This window comes from Panthera uncia, chromosome D4 (assembly GCF_023721935.1).
Source record: "Panthera uncia isolate 11264 chromosome D4, Puncia_PCG_1.0, whole genome shotgun sequence".
NCBI classification, from domain to species: Eukaryota; Metazoa; Chordata; class Mammalia; order Carnivora; family Felidae; genus Panthera; species Panthera uncia.
In genome coordinates this window covers 65,072,647-65,089,794 of record NC_064807.1, presented here as the reverse complement: position 1 = coordinate 65,089,794, position 17,148 = coordinate 65,072,647, and the positions used below count along the sequence as shown (strand labels likewise).

Here is a 17,148-nt window from a genome sequence, read left to right as displayed (position 1 = left end):
CCATCCAAGTGGGTGCAGTTCCTTGGTTCCTTCAATTTTCCATTCCATGAAGAGGCACAGCAAGTATGAGGATCCGTGCAGGGACCCCTCTTTCCCAAGGCTAAGTGCACACACGCCCTCATGGTGTCATACTATATACACTGCTGGACTTGCTTTTTCTATTTCATAATATCATGAATACCCTTCCACTGATAGCATATTCTGTAACAGGTATATAGGGTTACTTTAGCACCATAATCTAATCATTCTGGTGACCTTGTGCAAAAGGGGCGTAAACATACTACTAGTACCATGCAGTGTAAATGTAAAATAGGATTTAGTAAGGGAAATACTTGGGACAGAAAAGTAGAGTGCAATTTCCCAAGTTCTCATCCCACAGAGATTCGGACAGGCACAGAAGGACTGATATTCCATGGAAAGGACTCTAATTGAGGAAACCAACTCCCACAATGGTCTACATATTCATAGCATTTACTGGGGAAAGGGCATGCAGAATATATGTAGACAAGTATGTAACAATGGTAGCTTGCCAGTGCAGCAAGTTAAAAAGGGAGACTTCAGAATTGTGGTAGCCCATCCTTTTCTTCAATTAACAGTCGGGTTGCTTGTATTTTGCTCTTGTAATGCTGCAAAGAGTACTGGCTTATTTGTGGGTATGTAAGAGAAATACCTAGAAATGGAATTAACTTTTCAAAGGTATGTGTATTTAAAATCTTGATATTGCTGAACTGTTCTCCACTCCATCTTCTATATAAGGTACTGTTTTCTTACTATCTACATCACACTCCTCTCCCTAGGACTCAAGACTATCCAGTGTCCCTTCATTCTTTTGGTGAAAACACTTAGTTACAGGAGCTCCAGTCTCATCTAGTCATTGATTGGTTTTCTTTTTTCTCCTAAACTTATTTCAAGTTAGGAAATACTTTTAAAAAGATTTAGATTCTGGCCTCTTTTTGGCTACAATCTGCCAAAATGTAACCCACAATGTGACAAGCTCCAAAGACAGAAAAACTAAGTGCTTGATTTATAGTTCTAGCATGTTTCACCTTCCATTTATAGCTGCACTGTGTAAAATAGCTACTAGTAAGATGTGGCTCTTTACATTTAAATTAATCACAATAAAAATTTTAGTTTCTTCGTTTAACTCACCATATTTACATTGCTCAACAGCTGCCTGGATCTAGTGGCCACTGTTTTGGACAGCACAAATATAGAACTTTCCATCACTGCAGAAAATTCTGTTGAACAGCACTGCTCTAAAATATAAACTTTTTGGGCAGAGGGACTATGACTTTTTTTTTTAATCTTCTCATCCCCAACAGTACACTGTAGATATTTAATGAAAATTGATAAAAATGCAAGCACTGAAGCAAAGGAAAGCAGAAAAAGTTTAATTTTTAGAGGAGATATTCCAGGTGCTTTTGTAAGAACTTAGGCTCGGTCATTCTACACAGAGCATATAATCATTTCAACATTCAAGTTACTCCACTTTGAATACTTTATTTTGAAGTTAAAAAGTTTAAAGTTTAAAAGGCTTTGTCTTGTTTCCAAGGATAATGAGGCAATATGCTTATTAAAAGACTAGTTTGCAGAACTGAGTACATTAAAAGTGTCCATTAATGTTCTTCATCCGTAACTTAAAGGTTAAACCTGAGGAATTAGAATTTTTATTATCAGAACTGCATAGCAAAACCATGTCCAAATGATAGACATACCAAATAATCTACAGATTAAGATAACCTGTAAGCCATTTAACAAATCCAATTTAAAGCAAAACAAATGTTAGGAGAGATACTAAATGATATTCAGGTTAGCAAAGTTTTGAAATGTTTCATCATATCTTTTAATGCAAAAAAAGTTGTCAAATGGTAAGTGGGCACATACACCTGATATCATTTATCCCATGTCAACAAACTGCTGAATCATTTGGTTGTTTGGAAAATATCTGGGCTAAGTTCACTCTGCATGTGGAACTAAGCAGTCATAAATTGAAAGTGCAAATGCCTGAATGGAAACATAGCTTAAAATGTTTATTTATGCTACTATTCTACACTGACACATGAATGCTGTGAGAGACGTTTACAGTTGTACCAAGTCTAGATAGAGAGTAACAAGTTTGATGAGAAAATACAAAAAGGCCACAAGCATTGCACAAACAAAAGAATGTTAAAGGGCATTATAATCAGGTGGTGTTTTCTTTCCTTTTTTTTTTTAAATAATCACTTTGAAGTCCTAGTGATACCACTTTAAGCACATGCTTTATTAAAAGAAAGAACATCTAGAAGTACCCAACACTTAAATCCATTATTCACTGAAAATAACGCCTTACATTTACATAGCATTTTACTGTTGTTGAAGCAACTTCACATACTCCATTTCATTTTATTTCTCGCAACAGCCCTGGGAGGTAAGCTGAACAAGTTATAATTATTTTATGTAAGGCAGTGGAGGCCCAAAGATGAGAAATGATTTACTATGCTGAGGTCATAGATCTACTCAGTATATGGTAGAAAGTGATTAATTTTGAATTTAATTACTTTAAAAGAAGTGAAACCAAAATACTTTTTATATCCAGAAATCTTAAAGACTAGTGGTTTTTAATGTAAGTTGTTCCAAAACTTTAATTGTTATATATGTTATAGTATGAATTAGTTATAAATTTTATTTTAAAGAGTCTCCCTTAAATGGTAAATGAGACTCCGTGCTTTGGTACCTTAGAGATATTGAAAATGTTAAAATATATATGCATTCTTACAGCCCTTAGGCTCTCAAAAAATTTCCAATACTAACAGAAATGCCTTTTACCAATCACTTAAAATTTGACTTATTTTAAAACTGGTCCAAATTTATAAAGCTCCAAGCCAAAGCAAACACATTCACCCACCTTCTGCCCTACATACTGTGAAATCCTCTAAATGCCCATTCCCAAGGACCAACTTAGAGTGAATGGGTATCATTAAGAATATGTATCAGTTTAAACTAACAAAGCTCAAATGATTATGAATCAAAAGTGAGTACCTTATATTGACCCAGAAATAACAAATACTGTTTTAATTTAATAATTGGATAGTCTGAGGAGAAAAGTACTATGGCAATCTCTGTTATTTATAAGCCAGTACTAACCTTTATATGGCAAGTCCAACAATATCTTTTCAATAAAAACAACATATAGGAAACACAATCCATTTAAACTCCAAATTACTCAAAAAGCTTAAGTATTTACATTAATCAAATATTCCAGGTAACAAAGCATGTCAGGTCACAAATATTTGTATAATGTGAATACTGTAAGATACACATAAAAGGTTTTTAAAACCATACTGAACATGAGGTAATCATTCTGTAATGATTAAGGAAATATTCATGATCTATTATAATGTTCTAGTACTGACATTATGAAATGTATGTTTTGTTTAAAAATAGCAAATAACTTTATGGTTACTTGGGTGTTGAGTAAATTTATGCCGACCATACACTTCCCTAAAAGAATATATCCAGTTTAAAATAAAATCAAAGAAGAAACTGTTCTAGATCCATTTTATGTGACTATGTAAAACTGAACGATATTAATGCAGTTAATTTGAATTTTTTATAAACTTTAATAATTTATTTTTTAAAATTTGACTTACTAGCAGAAACATTGTTTTTAAGATGCAAACTTTGTCACATTACTCAAAAGTAGCAAAACTATATGTACAGTAAATCAAACTTCACTAATTGTGGAAATCTAGATACAAAGTACGGCTGCCGTATCACAGACACTTAAATTTATCTGTTGTATGAATTAGCCAATGAATGGACACTGATCTAATAAATATGGGGTTTTTAAAAGAATTACAATGATTTGAAAGTATAGTCCTTAGTATTTTTAGCCTGGAATCATAATATTTTATAGTAAGAAGTTAACAGTGTCCTCTTCCAGAATTAATACTCTTTGAAATCATATATAATATATATATATATATATATATATATATATATATATATATCCTTTGTCAATTTTTTCATGTTTTCAAAGGAAACAAAATAACTATAATTTTACAAGTATTGAGAAAAAATAATCATTCTGGGTAAGTCATGAAATGGAGTATGTGAACCTAATTATAATATTTCATTACAAATTATTTACTTTTATTATTTGTACCACCAAGGATCGGTCACCAAAAATTCCAATTATACATGACACTGTTCATACTTTAATTTAATAAGTGAGTAAATAAAACTAAGCCAATATGTTTCTTTAAATGATAACACAGGAAAAAGTTACTGTTTGCAGAACAAAGTAGGCCAAGTCTAGCTGTACAGTGGCAGTTAACGGTTTGTCAACACAGTACAGGTGCCATCAATAAAACCCATGTACAGACAGGCACGCCTCTAATACTTTCAATTTGTTTACCTATACCTGGGACATTCAAAGAATCACTGCATGTTAAATTTATATGTGCACTCAGTTATTAAATGCTTCATATATACATATTTACCAAAAGTTAAACACATAGGTGACAGAGTAGGCCCAAAGAGTCAAAATGAATTGTAAAAAAATTTTTTTTCTAAAGTGCTTAAGGCAATTCCTTCATTTCTTTAACCCAGTTTACTAAAACTGGTTTGGGATTCAACTGCTAAAAGAGAAATGCAATATCAAATGCACGTTTTTATAAAACAATTTTTATACCTGTAATACATCTATTACCGTCAACCTCTCATGCATTTCTTTTACAGAAAGCAATCATGTTTGACCTGTCAAAACAAAGAGTAAACAAACTAATAAAGTCTGAAAGGGTATACCATCTTCCCACAATGCATTAAATTTGAGCAAAAAGGCTCAATAGTTTTTAATTCAAATGACATTGAGAATGTTATATATTATGGTCAAGTTAAGAGTTACCTTAATTTGATACTATTTAAATAGGCACTACAGTTGATTATTTTCTAGTTTGAAAAGGAGGGTGGCAGACTTTTCCAGTTTAACTTAACACATATAAACTTAAAACTTTTGTTCTTTATAGAGACCTTTAAGAAGCATACATAGTAACAGGAAAACCTCAGATTTTTATTTTGAAGTAATACTTGTTATTACTTCAAATGAATTTTCCAAATGAATATTAGAAAATTTAAATGAAGGGTTTCAAATGATGGCATGAGCACAGAATAGAAGCATATGCACTCCTCCAGCCCCTGATTAATCCTCTGCTCCATTCACCTGCAACAGAAGGCCCTCACCAGTATAACATAATGGTCTCTGGCTTAAATTATCAGTTGACGCTGCAGGGGGCATGAAGTAAGAGCACACTTAGAGGAAGAAGGCACTGAATTAAAGAGAAGACACAATTACATAAGACGTAATAGTAAAAAATTTTATACAAGAACTTCTGGCTTTTTCTGTGTCAATTTTGCTAAACTATACATGTGTAATTGTTCACATAAAGCAGCTCCACCACTAAATTACTAATTTCAGATTTGACTCTATGAAAGAGAATTGTAACTTCCTGTTTCTTAGGTCCTGGAATAACACCACTGTAGGGAACAGAATATCCAAAAATTTTTCAAAATCTTTAGGAAGAACAAAACCCAATATTATAGTTTGGAGAATCAAAAGGATATCTATGGACATACTTCATTCTCTCAACTGCCTTATAGTCTTTAAAAACTACCAATATGTCATGAGACAATGGTGCAGATATAAATGCCCTCTGGAAAAATAATACCTAATTCAAACAAAATTCCTCATTTAGGTCTGTTTTACCAAAAAACAAAACACCCTATATCAGTAAACAGTAAACTTGAGGAGAGAATGAGCTATTCCTATTTCACAGGTTTTTCTGTAAAAGGCAGCTCAGATGTAAGCAGCAATAGTCCCTTCTTGGGAGAAGGTTGTCAGAGCATAATACCCTTAAAATAAGAATGAAAAAAGGTCAACATGAGAAAGTAAATTCCAGAGACCACCTAAAACGTTCAAGGAGTTCTTAAATACTGAAATCGCAACTTTCAGTTTGGCTCAAAGAACTTGTATTAAAAATTTTAACCAACTTTTAAAAAATAGGTATGTTCTGCTCAATAACTATGGGTTTTATTCACGGTTTAACATATTTTCCCTCAGGTTGGGAAGGATTATTCTATGATGATTTTTGGAAGAATTATACCCCTTTGGAAGGCAAATGTGAAAAATAACCTCTGAATAGTTACGTTTGAAAAACTTATATGGTAAATAAGTCAGAGATATGTAGACATTTTTCAAAACACTTGTTTAAACCATTCCATACCTTATTAAAAAGCAGACATAAATGACCTCAGTAGTTTTAGGCACCTCCCTTTATAACCTATGTTCTTAGATAAAACTTAAATGATGTAGGTTTTTCTACCTTTTTTTAAACTTTAATAAAATTTCATTCCTACTAGAAATATTAAAAATCAGTATAATTATCAATTACTACCAAATTCAAGTGAGAATTTTACCAAGACAACTATTAAAGGTAGTACTAAATGTGACAACAAAATCAGAAAATAGAAAGCTTTAAAAAATCTTATCCATCATCCAAAATGATGGAATGAAAAGAAGTCTAATTAAACAAGGCAACATATAAAGAATATCCCTTTGCCACTGTTAGTGCAGCAGGTTAAAAACAACAACAGCGACAACTAATGTATGGGTGATTTTAAGCTAAACTCTTCCTATCCACTCTATTTTGGGTTTTAACTCAAATAAGAGAAATGTCACAATATTTGGAAAAGAGAAAATGATAAACAATCTAGTCAGTAAAACAAAAGAGGATAATTTAGCAAAACTCAACTTCTTTACGAAAGGACAACAATTAAGAAAACATTTCTAGCATCCCCAACCAATGATTTCAATTTTTAGACAACCTTAGAAGACTGTATTTTTTTTTAAAGCTTCAGTGTAAGAACCTAATAATAGGTAGTGACAAGATAAAGAGAAAGTACAGGGGAAAGAAGACAAGATTTAAATGCTTTCCTCTCAGGTCCTAGGGCTACATACTAACTAAACATTTTAGGAGAGCCAAAGTAATCCAAGAAACACAAAAATGAGTTTCTATGTAACTATTTAAACACTGCCTTTCTTCCCATTTGCTCTTCGAAACATCAGTTTCTTGCTCAGAATCTGCTTGCTTGATGCTACTGCACAGTAGGTTCCCGTGAGTACTTGGTACTAGATGCTTAATGCTAACACATCCCAGGCCTTAAAGCAGAAGGTAGCAAACCTGATTTCCACCACTTGTAAATTTCTGTGATTAGTAACTGCACAGAAAAGGCCACCCAAAGGGGGTGAAATATATTCTGAGTAAGCATTACTGAGTAATATTGTTTAGGCTGCTAGCTGAACCCGTCATTCCATTTTCACTTTTCTGAAGCGTTCTCACAGCACTTGGGACCTGCATCCCAGTATTTAAAGAAAGTCCACCACACCAAACCTAAAAAAAGACAAAACCAAAGCTTTAGTCAGATTTCAAATCAAACTAGAACTGAGGTGATTCTTAAAGTTCCATTTGAAAGGCAAAATGCCACGTATGTGAATGTCAACAAGTTCCAAACTGATAACCTTTATATTTGAACCGAGAAGTGAAAAGGAAGGCTAACTCAAGAGTTTTTGAGAACCAGAGAGGCCAGAGGAAGTCTTTGTGGTAGCAGAACCCACTGGAACTGCACACAAGAGAAGGAACTAAGGGCTGCAGAAATTTAGATATTAAATTTTTAGGGTTAATAGGCCAAAAATATTGGCTATTTCTACTGATGCTAACCTTCACAACCAAGAGAAGTGCACAGAGAGCCAATTTCCTTACCCCTATTATTGCTTTAGATTGTGATGAGGTGTGGCCTGAGACTATAGGAATCCAACACCCCAGTGTTAACAGAGTAAAATCCATTATTTTCTTCCCTAACTTGTTAACAATAAGAACTCTTTTATTAATTCTTTAAGAACTTCTGAGAAAAATGCAAATGGTAATAATATCCAGATATACCATATTGCCATATTCTATTAATTATAAATGTAAGTTTATGAAAGATGAAATTGCTTTGCTTGTAAACAGAGCAGCTAAAATTGAATAAAGTGAATAACTTATTTAGAACAGACTCAAGTGAATTAAAATATGAAAGTATGGGTCTTTTAATTATCATCGATGCCTGGTTTGTAGAAGACATAGCTTGAGACAAGGGACACTTAGAAACTGTTGGAGTATTCCCACCTTCAATTATACCTGAAAGTGTTTAAAATTTACTAAGTGATTACATACTATACCAAAGAATCCACTGACCTGTGAACTTTATAGCTGTATGACGAACATTCCAAATTTTTAAAACTAGTAGGTTCAGTAATGATAACTCCCCAAATACAAAAGCTCTGTGATTATAAAACTACTATATTACTTTTTTTTGAAGTTATTTAAGTGATTTACAAACATATTTACTCAAAATATCTAGCACAGAGGTACAAGGGCAAATCAACAGAGAAAGGTTAGTCTTTTTTGAACACTTGGAATTCATATACAAAAAACAGATCTCAAACCATACCTGGTACAATATATAAAAAAATAACTCAAAATGGATCACAGACCTAAATGTAAAACCTAAAACCATAAAACTTTAAGAAGAATACAAAAGAGATGATCTTTGTATCCTTGAGGTAGGCAAAGCAAGATCCATAAAAGAAAAAAAAATGGATAAACGGACTTCATTAAAATGAAAAACTTCTCCTCAAAATGTTTACAAAATGAGAAAAGCCACAAACTAGGAAAAAATATTTGCAGAGCAGTTATTTGATAAGGACCCATATCCAGCATACATAAAGAAATCTTAAAACTCATTAATGAGAAAACAAGTACCCCAATAAAAAATGAACAAATAATAGATACTTCATCAAAGACATTATAAAAATGAAAAATAAGCACATGAAAAGATCCTCAACATCATTTGTCCTTAGGAAAATGCAAGTTAAAACCATAATGAAATACCATTACATACCTATTAAAACTGCTGAACAAAAAAATCTGACAATATTAATGTCAAGGATGTGGTAAACTCTCATATATTGCTAGTAGGAATGCAAAAATCACAATACAAGAAACAACAGGTGTTGGTGTAGATGTAGAGAAAAGGGTATCCCCTCTTGCACTGTTGGTGGGAATGCAAACTGGTGCAGCCACTCTGGAGAACGGTATGGAAGTTCCTCAAAAAACTAAAAATATAACTACCCTACCATCCAGCAATTGCACTACTAAGTATTTACACAAAGGATACAAAAATACAGATTCAAAGGGTTACATGCACCCCAATGTTTACAGGAGAATTATCAACAATAGCCAAACTATGGAAAGAGCCCAAATGTCCATCTACTGATGAATGGATAAAGATGTGGTATGTGCGTGTATGTAACACACACACACGCACAAACACACAGGGGATATTAAACAAAAAGAATGAAATCTTGGGCCTGGGTGGCTCAGTCAGTTAAGCGGCTAACTCTTGATTTCACCTCAGGTGAAATCTCACACATCAGCCTCCGCACTAGCACAGAGACTGGGATTCTCTCTCTCCTTCTCTCTCTGCCCCTCCCCCTCACACTCTCAAAATAAACCTTTTTTAAAAAAAGAAAAAGAATGAAATCTTGCCACTTACAATGACATGGAGGAGACAGAATGTATTACACTAAGCGAAATAAGTTGGAGAAAGACAAATACCATATGATTTCTCTCATATGTGGAATTTATTTATTTATTTATTTATTTATTTATTTAGAGACAGAAAGCAGGAGCAGGGGCTGAGCAGAGGAAGAGGGAGAAACAGAGTCTTAAGCAGGTTCCATGCTCAGTGTGGAGTCCGACGCAGGACTCGATCTCATGACCCCATGACAATGAGATCATGACCTGAGCAGAAATCAAGAGTCAGCGCTTAACTGACTAAGCCATCCAGGTGCCCCACTCATATGTGGAATTAAGAAACAAAACAGATGAACACATAGGAAGGGGGGAAAAAGAGGAGAGAGGGAAACAAACCACAAAAGACTCAATGACAGAGAATCAACTGAGGGTTGATGGAGGGAGATGGGTAGGAGATGAGCTAGATGGGTGATGAGTGCTTATTGTGTTGAGCACTGGGCATTGTTTTTAAGTGATGAATCACTGAATTCTATTCCTGAAACCAATATTGCACTGTATGTTAACTAAAATTTAAATAAAAATTTAAAAAAATTAAAAGGAATACAAAAGTCATACAGCCACTTTGGAAAACATTTTGGTAGCTTCTTATAAAGTTAAACATACACTTTCTTTTTTTTTCTTTAATTTTTTTTTAATGTTTATTTTTGAGAGAGAACAGTGTCAGTGGGGATGCCCAGACAGAGAGGGAGACACAGTATTCAAAGCAGGCTCCAGGCTCTGAGCTGTCAGCACAGCCCAATGCAGGGCCCAAACCTATGAACTGTAAGATCATGACCTGAGCCGAAAGCAAATGCATAACCTACTGGGACACACAGATACCCTAAACATACACTTTCAGTGTGATCTAATACCCTCACTTCTAGGTATTAACCCAAGAGAAATGAAAACAAATACTCACGAAAAAATCTATTTGCAAACATTTACAGTGCCTTTACTTATAATTGCCAAAAACTAGAAAGAACCCCAAAGTCCTTCAACTGGTGAGTGGATAACATGTGCTACATACAGTCAGCAATAAAACACACATTCGTCAGCAAAAAAAAAAGACACTATGACTGATAAACACAACATTGATGAATTTCAAATACATTATGCTGTAGAATCAAAAGTCTACATACCATACAATTCCTTTCCTGTAATATTCTGGAAAAAGCAAAACTATGGAGACTAAAACCTTGTTAGTGACTACCAGGGCTGGGTGTGATTAGAAAGGTCCATTACAAAGGAAGATGGACTTTTGTAGGGTGATAGAAATGTTCAATGTCTTGATTATGGTAATGTCACACAACTGTAAGCATTTGTCAAATCCCACAGAACTGTACGCTACTATGAATTATCCTTAATAAACCTGCTTTTAAAAAGAAAACTAGGGGTGCCTGGGTGGCTCAGTCAGTTAAGTGTCCAACTGCAGCACAGGTCATGATTTCATCGTTCATGAGTTCAAGCCCCACATTGGGCTCTGTGCTGACAGCTCAGAGCCTGGAGCCTGCATCGAATTCTGTGTCCTCCTCCCTCTCTCTCTCTCTCTCTCTGCCCCTCCCCCACTCACATTCTCTCTCTCTCTCTCTCTCTCTCTCTCTCTCTCCCCCTCTCCCCCCTCCCTCCCTCTCTCTCTCCCTCTCAAAAATAAACATAAAAATTTTTTTTAAAAAGAAAACTAATCTTGTAAACAAAAAGTTTAATAATCACTGACCTAGTTAATAAACCCTTCAATGAAAGGAAAAAAATAATTTCAACCAGTTTGAAAATACTTTTCCTAAAGCATCTTAACAACACTTACTAATGTAGTTAGTGTTTAATTATTTGGAATGAAAAGCAATAAACTCACTACATATCTACTTGAGATAAACTCAAATTAAACATGAAATCCAACCCTTTGAGACACAAGGAAAAAAATAACTTTTGAGTTTCATATGGTAAACAAATTTGTCCCTGAATGACCTATTTGGAAAAACAGCCAAAAAACACATAATACAGCAGAGGTTTGTGGTAAAGTAATAATAATAATAATAATAATAATAATAACAACCCTTCTAAATCCTTAAGTGTTTTTCTATGAACAATAACTTGATTCACTGATTAATTTTAATTTTTAATGAAAAACCAAGAGTCTTAGTTATTAGCATTGTTTTAAATTTAAGATTTTGGGGTATCCAAAGTGAATGATCATTATCAATTTTGAGAGTTAAAAGTACTATATTTTAAACCCACATATACCCTGAATACTTTCTCCTCACAGTTTGAGAAGCTACAGTCAGGGTAATGGTGGAAGAACACACATACAAAACATTCTGCCAACTCTGCAATGGAAATAACCCCCCTTGATTGTAGAAGTAACCCCCAAATTAAGAAAAGGTCTAGCCAGAATAATGAGGATCTGTCTTAATTGTACTGCAGAACTCCCCAGAGTAGCCCAAACTTACAGAGAAATCCAAAGGATAAAGGAGTTGGAAGAAGCAGTAACATCTGCTTAATAAAAAAATAAATTCAAACCAAGTTGCATTTTGTATGGAGAATAATGACTTTTTCTAATATAAATTGTGACCACTAAACCAGCCTTGCAAGAAATTTTAAGGGGGACTCTTTGAGTGAAGAAAAAAACAAAACAAAACAGACCAAAAGCAATAAAGACTAGAAAGGACCAGAGAACATCATCAGAAACATCAACTCGATAGGAAACACATTGGCACTAAATTCATATTTTTCGGTACTCACTCTGAATGTAAATGGACTAAATGCTCCAATCAAAACACACAGGGGATTAGAATGGATAAGAAAACAAGACCCATCTATATGCTGCCTACCAGAGACTCATTTTAGACCTAAAGACACAGCAGATTGAAATAAGGGGATGGAGAACCATCTATCATGCCAATGGACGTCAAAAGAAAGCCAGAGTAGCTGTATTTATATCAGACAAACTAGATTTTAAAACAAAGACTATAACAAGAGATGAAGAAGGGCGTTCTATCATAATTAAGGGATCTACCAAGAAGATCTAACAACTGTAAATATTTATGCTTCCAATTTGAAAGCACCCAAATTTATAAATCAATTAATCACAAGCATAAAGAAACGCATTGATAATAATACCATAATAGTAGGAGATTTTAACACCCCACTTTCAACAATGGAAACAATGGCTCTGAATGAGACCCTGGACCGGATGGACTTAACAGATATATTCAGAACATTTCATCCTAAAGCAGCAGAATACGCATTCTTCTTGAGTGCACATGGAACATTCTCCAGAACAGATCACACACTGGGTCACAAATCAGCCCTCAACAAGTACAAAAAGATTGATATCATACCATGCATATTTTCAGACCACAATGCCATGAAACTTGAAATCAATCACAAGAAAAAATGTGGAAAGACCACAAATAACTGGAGATTAAAGAACATTCTACCAAAGAATGAATGCACTAATCAAGAAATAAAGAGGAAATTAAAAAGTACATGGAAGCCAATGAAAATGAAAACATGCTCTGGGATGGAGCAAAGGTGGTCATAAGAAGGAAGTATGTAGCAATGCAGGTCTTCCTAAAGAGGGAAGAAATGTCTAAAATACACAACCTAACCTTACACCTAAATGCGCTGGAAACAGAACAGCAAGTAAAGCCCAAAATCAGCAGAAGAAGGGAAATAATAAAGATTAGGGCAGAAGTCAATGATATTGAAATTAAAAACAACAACAACAACAACAGTAGAATAGATAAACAAAACCAGGAGCTTGCTAGTTCTTTGAAAGAATTAACAAAATTGATAAACCCCTACCCAGATTGATCAAAAAGGAAAAAGGAAAGGACCCAAATAAATAAAATCAGATGAGAGAGATCACAACCAACATCACAGAAATACAAACAATTATAAGAGACTATTACGACCAATTATATGCAAACAAATTGGGCAATCTGGAAGAAATGGACAAATTCCTAGAAACTAACTGAAAAGGAAAAAGTAGAAAATTTGAACAGACCCACAACCAGCAAAGAAATTGGATCAGTAATCAAAGATCTCCCAACAAACAAGAATCCAGGGATGGACGCCTTCCTAGAGGAATTCTACCAAACATTTAAAGAAGAGATGGGGTGCTTGGGTGGCTCAGTCAGTTAAGTGTCCAACTTCAGCTCAGGTCATGATCTTGCGGTTTGTGAGTTCGAGTCCCGTGTTGGCTCTGTGCTGACAGTTCGGAGCCTGGAGTCTGTTTTAGATTGTGTGTCTCGCTCTCTCTCTGCACCTCCTCCCTCCCTCCTTCCTTCCCTCATTCCCTCTCCTCCCTCCTCAAAAATAAATAAACATAAAAAAAATAAAGAAGAGTTAATACCTATTCCTTTGAAGATGTACCAAAAAATAGAAATGGAAAGAAAACTTCCAAACTCATTCTATGAGACTAGCATTACTTTGATTCCAAATGCGAACAAAACCACCACTAAAAAGGAGAACTATTGACCAATCTCACTGATGAGCACGGATGCAAAAATTCTGAAGAAGATACTAGCAAACCAAATCCAACAATACATTAAAAGAATTATGCACCACGATCAAGTGGGATTTATTCCTCTCCCTGAGATGCAGAGCTGGTTCAATATCTGCAAATCAATTAATGTGACACATCACATTAATAAAAGAAAGGATAAGAACCACATGATCCTCAATAGATATAGAAAAGGCATTTGACAAAATACAGCATCCTTTCTTGATAAAAACCCTCAAGAAAGTAGGGACAGAAGGAACATACCTCAAGATCATAAAGGCCATATATATGAAAGACCCACAGCTAACATGATCCTCAATGAGGAAAAACTGAGAGCCTTCCTCCGAAGGTCAGGAACACAACAGGGATGTCCACTGTCACCACTGTTTTTCAACAGTGTTGGAAGTCCTAGCCTCAGCGATCAAACAAAGAGAAATAAAAGGCACCCAAATTGGCAAGGAAAAAGTCAAACTTTCATTCTTCACAGACAACATGATACTCTGTGGAAAACCCAAAAGATTCACCAAAAAACTGCTAGAAATGATACATGAATTCAGCAAAGCCGCAGAATATAATATCACCATACATTTCTTTACACCAATAATGAAGCAGCAGCAGGAGAAATCAAGGAATCGATTCCATTTACAACTGCACTGAAAACCATAAAATACCTAGGAATAAACCTAAGCAAAGATATAAAAGATCTGTACACTAGAAACTATAGAAAGCTTATAAAAGAAACTGAATAAAACACAAAGAAATGGAAAAGTATTTCATGCTTGTGGACTGGAAGAACAGATATTGTTAAAACACCAATATTACACATTCAATACAATCCCTATCAAAATAACACCAGCATTCTTCACAGAGCTAGAACAAACAACCCTAAAATTTGTGTGGAACCAGAAAGGACCCCGAATAGCCAAAGCAATCCTGAAAAAGAAAACCAAAGTGGGAGGCATCACAATTCTGGATTTCAAGCTATATTCCAAAGCTGTAATCATCAAGATAGTATTGTACTGGCACAAAAACAGACACATAGATCAATGGAACAGAAGAGAGAACCCAGAAATGGATCCATAAATGTATGGCCAACTAATCTTTGACAAAGCAGGAAAGAATATCCAATGCAGTAAAGACAGTCTCTTCAACAAAAGGTGTTGGAAAACTGGACAGCAACATACAGAAGAATGAACCTGGACCACTTTCTTACACCATACACAAAAATAAACTCAAAACGGATGAAAGACCTAAACATAAGACAGAAAACCGTTAAAATCCTAGAACAGAAAACTGGCAACAACCTTTTTGACCTTGACCGCGGCAACTTCTTACTTGATATGTCTCCGGAGGCAAGGGACACAAAAGCAAAAATGAACTACCAAGAGAAGGAAAAGGAAAGCCAGAGTGGAAAAGACATTTGCAATGCATATATCTGGCAAAAGAGTCAGTTCAAAAATGAACTACTGGGACCTCATCAAGATAAAAAGCTTCTGCACAGTGAAAGAAACAATCAGCAAAACTAAACGGCAACTGACAGAATGAGAAAAGACATATACAAATGACATATCAGATAAAGGGTTAGTATCCAAAATCTCTAAAAAACTTATCAAACTCAACACCAAAAAAACAAATAATCCAGTGAAGAAATGGACAAAGACATGAATAGACACTTCTCCAAAGAAGACATCCAGATGGCCAACCGACACATGAAAAAATGCTCAACATTACTCATCATGAGGGAAATACAAATCAAAACCACAATGAGATGCCACCTCACACCTGTCCAAATGGCTAAATTAACAACTCAGGAAACAACAGATGTTGGCAAGGATGCAGAGAAAGAGGAACCCTTTTGCACTGCTGGTGCGAATGCAAACTGGGGCAGCCAACTCTGGAAAACAGTATGGAGATTACTCAAAAAATTAAAAATAGAATTACTCTATGACCAAGCATTTGCACTACTAGGTATTTATCCAAAGGATACAAAAATGCTGACTGGAAGTGGCATGTGCACCCCAATGTTTATGGCAGTACTATCGACAATAGCCAAATTACGGAAAGAGCCCAAATGTACAGTGACAACTGATGAATGGACAAAGATGCGGTATATATATATATATATATATATATATATATATATATATATGATGCAATATTACTCAGCAATCAAAAAGAATGAAATCTTGCATTTACAATAACATGGATGAAACTAGGAGTGTATTATGCTAAGCGAAATCAGTCAGAGAAACACAAGTATCATAGGATTTCACTCATATGTAGAATTTAAGATACAGAACAGGTGGGCATAAGGGAAGGGAAGCAAAAATAATATAAAAACAGGGAGGGAGACAAACCATAAATGAATCTTAAAAAATTTTTTTTAATGTTTATTTATTTTTTGAGAGATAGAGACAGAGCATGAGTGGGTGAGGGGACAGAGAGAGAGGGAGTCACAGATTCCGAAGCAGGCTCCAGGCTCTGAGCTGTCAGCACACAGCCCAATGCGGGGCTGGAACTCGTGAACCACGAGATCATGACCTGAGCCGAAGTTGGATGCTTAACCGACTGAGCCACCCAGGCGCCCCCATAAGTGACTCTTAAATACAGAGAACAAATAGTGTTGCCAACGAGGTGTTGGGTCAGGGGAAGGGCTAAAGGAATGAGGAGCAATAAGGAGGTTGGGATGGGAACTGGGTGTTATATGTAAGTGATGAATCACTAAATCCTATTCCTGAAATTATTGTTACACTAGATGTTAACTAACTTGGATTCAAATTTAAAAAAATAAATAAATGAAACGCAACTGATGCAATGGGAAAAGATATTTGCAAATGACATATTATATAAAGGGTTAGTATCCAAAATCTCCAAAAAACTTATCAAACTCAACACCCAAAAAACAAATAATCCACTGAAGAAATGGACAAAGACATGAATAGACACTTCTCCAAAGAAGACACCCAGTGGCCAACCAACACATGAAAAAATGCTCAA

General features: G+C 34.8%; 1 protein-coding gene across 3 annotated transcripts in view; it reads right to left on the bottom strand.

The window, feature by feature from the left end:
• Window positions 1-1,484: 1,484 nt before the first annotated feature.
• The window catches only part of FSD1L (fibronectin type III and SPRY domain containing 1 like), a 78,653-nt gene continuing 62,989 nt past the window's right edge, over window positions 1,485-17,148 (bottom strand). For all 3 annotated transcript variants that reach the window (XM_049627354.1, XM_049627362.1, XM_049627372.1), the window contains one exon: window positions 1,485-7,427. In XM_049627354.1, the coding sequence (XP_049483311.1) occupies window positions 7,305-7,427 (123 nt within the window). In that variant the 3' untranslated portion in view covers window positions 1,485-7,304. The remainder of the gene's footprint in view (window positions 7,428-17,148) is intronic.